The 4,099-nt window shown below is 53.7% G+C and overlaps 1 protein-coding gene across 1 annotated transcript; it reads left to right on the forward strand.

The window, feature by feature from the left end:
* Positions 1–1,020: 1,020 nt before the first annotated feature.
* AYO21_01267 (hypothetical protein) lies at positions 1,021–3,494 on the forward strand (the record flags this gene model as incomplete). The annotated part of the gene is made up of 2 exons (XM_022651250.1): positions 1,021–3,064; positions 3,121–3,494. 2 exons carry the CDS (start codon positions 1,021–1,023, stop codon positions 3,492–3,494), a joined length of 2,418 nt encoding a protein of 805 aa, XP_022516223.1.
* Positions 3,495–4,099: the final 605 nt, after the last annotated feature.

Here is a 4,099-nt window from a genome sequence, read left to right on the forward strand (position 1 = left end):
GTGTAGGCAGATGCCGTGCCAGTAAGTGTAGCTGTGTACCGAGTATGTGTGGAGAGGTGGATAGCTCAGGACCAGCGCGTTGGGTATCGAGAGAAAGAATTCGGAGACGGAGATGGAGAATGGCGATGGAGCTGGCTGGGCTTGCACTGGCTCCTTCAAAGGGCACTAAAAGTGTGGTCCGGGGGTGTCCCGAGTAGATAATATTAATCCAACTTGAGACAAAGACCTTTTTGGGTGCCCAGGTGCCTATACCTACCTAGTAGCTTTGGGCACTCGGGGAATGCATGGCGCCATGACATGACGTCGGGCTTCAAAGCTTCGCTTTCAACTTTCGGTTCATTCCCTGTGGCATTTTTTCCAAGCCCATCCAACCATCCAACCATCAGACCCGCGAACCCGCCTGTTCGGTGGGTTGCACACTTGGGCTGCGCCCGCACCCGGAATGTCCTCAACTGCCCATACATAATTGATTCGGCCGCTCCGACTTGTCGACTTGTTGTTCTCTATCTCAAATCACACCTCTTTTGTCCTGTACAGCTGGCCAAGGTGTTTTGCCATTCCTCGAATCCTTTGCTGCACCCGACAAGGGCGCTTCCAGAAACTACCACTCCCACTTCTGTGTGCGGTGTGCGGTGAGCCCAAATCCCCTCCCTCGGCCCCAACCCTGCCTGCTTCAATCCATTCAAACCTCTGGCCCCCATGGATCGCCCAATCCTTGCTGTTCATCATTTCACGATCCACCCCTGAATGACCTCTAGTGGTTGTGCGAGTACGACTACACTGACATCAGGCCCTTCCGTTCCTTCTCGATGCTGGCACAAACCGCTTCTAACGTGAAACGTTTGCTGACCTTGAGCCTCTTCAGAGTTCAGTCCTCGATAGTACACCGCGTTCCAACAGCCCTTCCTACCCTGCCACCGCTTGTCTACAGTGTCGTTGTCTACAAGTACGTCGATTTTGGATGCCAACGTCCGATGCCTGGAAGATTTTTCACAACAACGGCCAACCGACATCCTCACAATGACCGAAAACCGCTACCGTCCCAACTCACCTCCCCTTGGACGTCGCTACCCTGACCATCGGGCTTCGACTGGTATGGTCATATCCTCCTCCTTCGATCCTCGGTTTTCCTCGTCCTCCCAGCCTCGCAGCTTTATTGATACTTTCCCTGCTACGCGACATGGGAGTGTTTACACTACCCAAGCTATCGCAAGGAAAACAGTCCTTGACGATCCTCACTCGGGCGGAGGCTCAATAGTGAAAACCGAATATTCTGTGCGTCCAAGGACCAATTCCACACTAGAGGCTCGCAGACCTGTGAACACCTTCACTGAACGCCGCTCTTCCCCGCCGCGAATTCGTCCGGCTATTGTTAGTGGTCCCTCTCGTGATGATCCACGAAGCCCAGTGGTCGCCTCGAGAGAGGATCGCTATCTTGTTCCGGCTGCTACAAGTGGTCGACACCATCATCGTCATGCGAGTGCCACCCGTGCGGAGCAAGACCGTCTAATACCCGCAAGAGTCAGCCGACAACCCGAGTATCATCGTCGTGGTGGATACAATGCATATCCATACTCTTCGGCACGGGGTCAGCTTCAGGATGAAGGCTTCTCATACACCACCCCAAAGGAGCAATTTTTGCAAGAATCAGCACGGCCTCAGAGGCGAGAGAGTTACAACCGATCAGAACGACCGGTAAGCATTGCTGGTTTCTCCGAATACAGATTGCCTGCAAGGAGAGACACACGGGATGCGCCGCCGACGTCGTCTACCCGTGTTCTCGATCGAATCGACAGGAACGAGCCACCTCGATACTCCAGTGGTCGAACGAGCGACTTGGAAGACCGAGGAGATATCCCCCGTCGTCGTCACTCCACAAGAGCACCCGTCTTGCATCACTATCCCGATGACGGCACCATGTCCGCGCGTGAGGAACGTGACCTCCGACTCTTACCTAGATCCCATCATGACCGTCTAGAGGACGATGATAAACCTCTCAAGCATAGGCATCGTGATGAGCGCAATAGAGAGGCGTTGCGTGAGATTCCGCGCGAATCTGAACGGGTCCGTGAGCGTGACCGGGACAAAGACCGGGACCGGGACAAGGACAGAGACCGGGACAGGGACAGGGATCGCGACCGCGATCGAGATAGAGACCGGGAACGTGACCGCGATAGGGATAGAGACCGGGATAGGTATCGCGACGCTGACAAGTCTGGCAAGCCTCGAAGTCGCGAGAGCAGCCCAGAGCATTCGGGACTGCGGAAAGGACTGGCTGCAGCCGCAGGTCTAGGAGCGGTAGGCGCTGCTGCTGGTGCCGCTCTGAAGAGTACTCGTAACAAGGACGAGGAAGAGTCAGAAACCGATGATCGCAAAGAGCGAAAACACCGAAGACGACGACACCACGATGAACCAAGTCCAGACGAACTTGCCGGACGCATCGAGCGTGATCTTAAGCTGAGCAATGGAGATCGTGATCTGCGCCGGCGCGACGACGATAGGGATGCCGACGATACAGGTGATCATGACGACCGCCATGAACGGCGCAGACACCATCGACATAGGAAGCAACGAGACCGAGCGGACCGTGCGCCCGAGTCAGACACCACCGAGGATTATGACGGTAAGGACACCCGGCAACGCCGTGCCCGTGACCGAACATCTTCCCGTGACGAAGATCAAGAGGTGCCAGCAGTTCTGGAGCAACGAACCATATCCCCAGGCGAAGATGATGATGACCGTCCTCGAAAGGTGCAATTGGTCGAGCCGGCTGAAAAGAAAGAGGAATTCAGACCGAAGGGTATCCTCAAAAAACCACGAGAAACACCTTTCCCCGAGGACCCAAACCCTACACGAGAAGGGGTTGCGCCGTTGAAGGACGCCCACAAAGATGGTATACCACCAAATGCAAGGTGGACCAAAATTAGCCGAGCGCTGGTGAACCCGGAAGCCTTGGAAAAGGCACATGAGAGGTTTGAGGAGAGAGACGATTACGTGATTGTCTTGAGAGTCGTCTCGAGGGAAGAGATCACAAAGCTGGCAGAGAAGACGAAGGAGATTAGAGGTACGTACATGGTTCATATCTCAAGCTGGGAGGCTGTCACTAACAGACACCCACAGAGGCTAGAGAGCGCAAATGGCAAGCTGAGCTCGAGGAGAAACGCCGGCGCCGTGCAGAAAGAGGCGAGTATAGCGATGAAAGCAGCGACGACGAATATAGCGAGGAGGAAGGACGTCCGTTGCGTGCTATCGAGCAACCGCCTCCTGCTCAAGTATTGCAAGGTGACCCTAGAGCATACCTCGCGCAACAACAGAGAGTGGAAGTTCCTGTTGTAGCCAACACCCCACCTGGACAGCCTAGTACCGCAACAGCGCAACAACCCCTTCCGGCACCCGGAGCATATCCTGCCCTAACCCAGCAGCCGCAGCAAGGATTGCCTGTACCAGACATAAGGGTTGAGCCCACAGCCGGTACTTATTCGACGAACGTATGACAGGATGTATGAGCATGAGAGATGATTGAATGAACAATGAAAATATGGCTATCTTGAACGAGGAATTTTGTGAGCGCTGCCTAGAGTGTAGTGTTAGCTATCAGAAGCCGACGCATTCTGTATCAGACAATGGTAGAAGAACAATCATCAGAGTTCAGAGCGAGCGATGAGAACAGAATTCGGCTGCGAGATGGATGCCAAACTGCGCCAGAAGAGGTGAAGCCGTGGACAACTAGAAGCGGGTTGAGATCCTTAGCTTCGACACCAGGGAAGCGGCGAAGATTAGATTATTGGGGAAGTCAAATGAAACATTTTCCTCGAAAAGACGTTCTTGAATAATAATTGGTAGTTTCTTGTATACGAGGTAGTTATTGATGGATGAACAAGGAGAAGAGTGATTAGTCACGTGAGAGTCTTGTTAGTCGAGTCAAGCCACATCCCCTTGAAATAACCTCTTCTGTCAGACAAGTGCAATTTCGCCTTCTCCCGGCTACAGTTTCCCTCACAACACATCCGTGTTCTTCCCTTGGCTGTCCTGTCTTCCACACCGTCTATCCTCCTGGCATGACTTTTACTCTTGAACAGCTCTCCAGGGGTGTAATAAC

The sequence above is a fragment of the Fonsecaea monophora genome (genome assembly GCF_001642475.1).
Source record: "Fonsecaea monophora strain CBS 269.37 chromosome Unknown Scaff5, whole genome shotgun sequence".
In the NCBI taxonomy this organism is placed as follows: Eukaryota; Fungi; Ascomycota; class Eurotiomycetes; order Chaetothyriales; family Herpotrichiellaceae; genus Fonsecaea; species Fonsecaea monophora.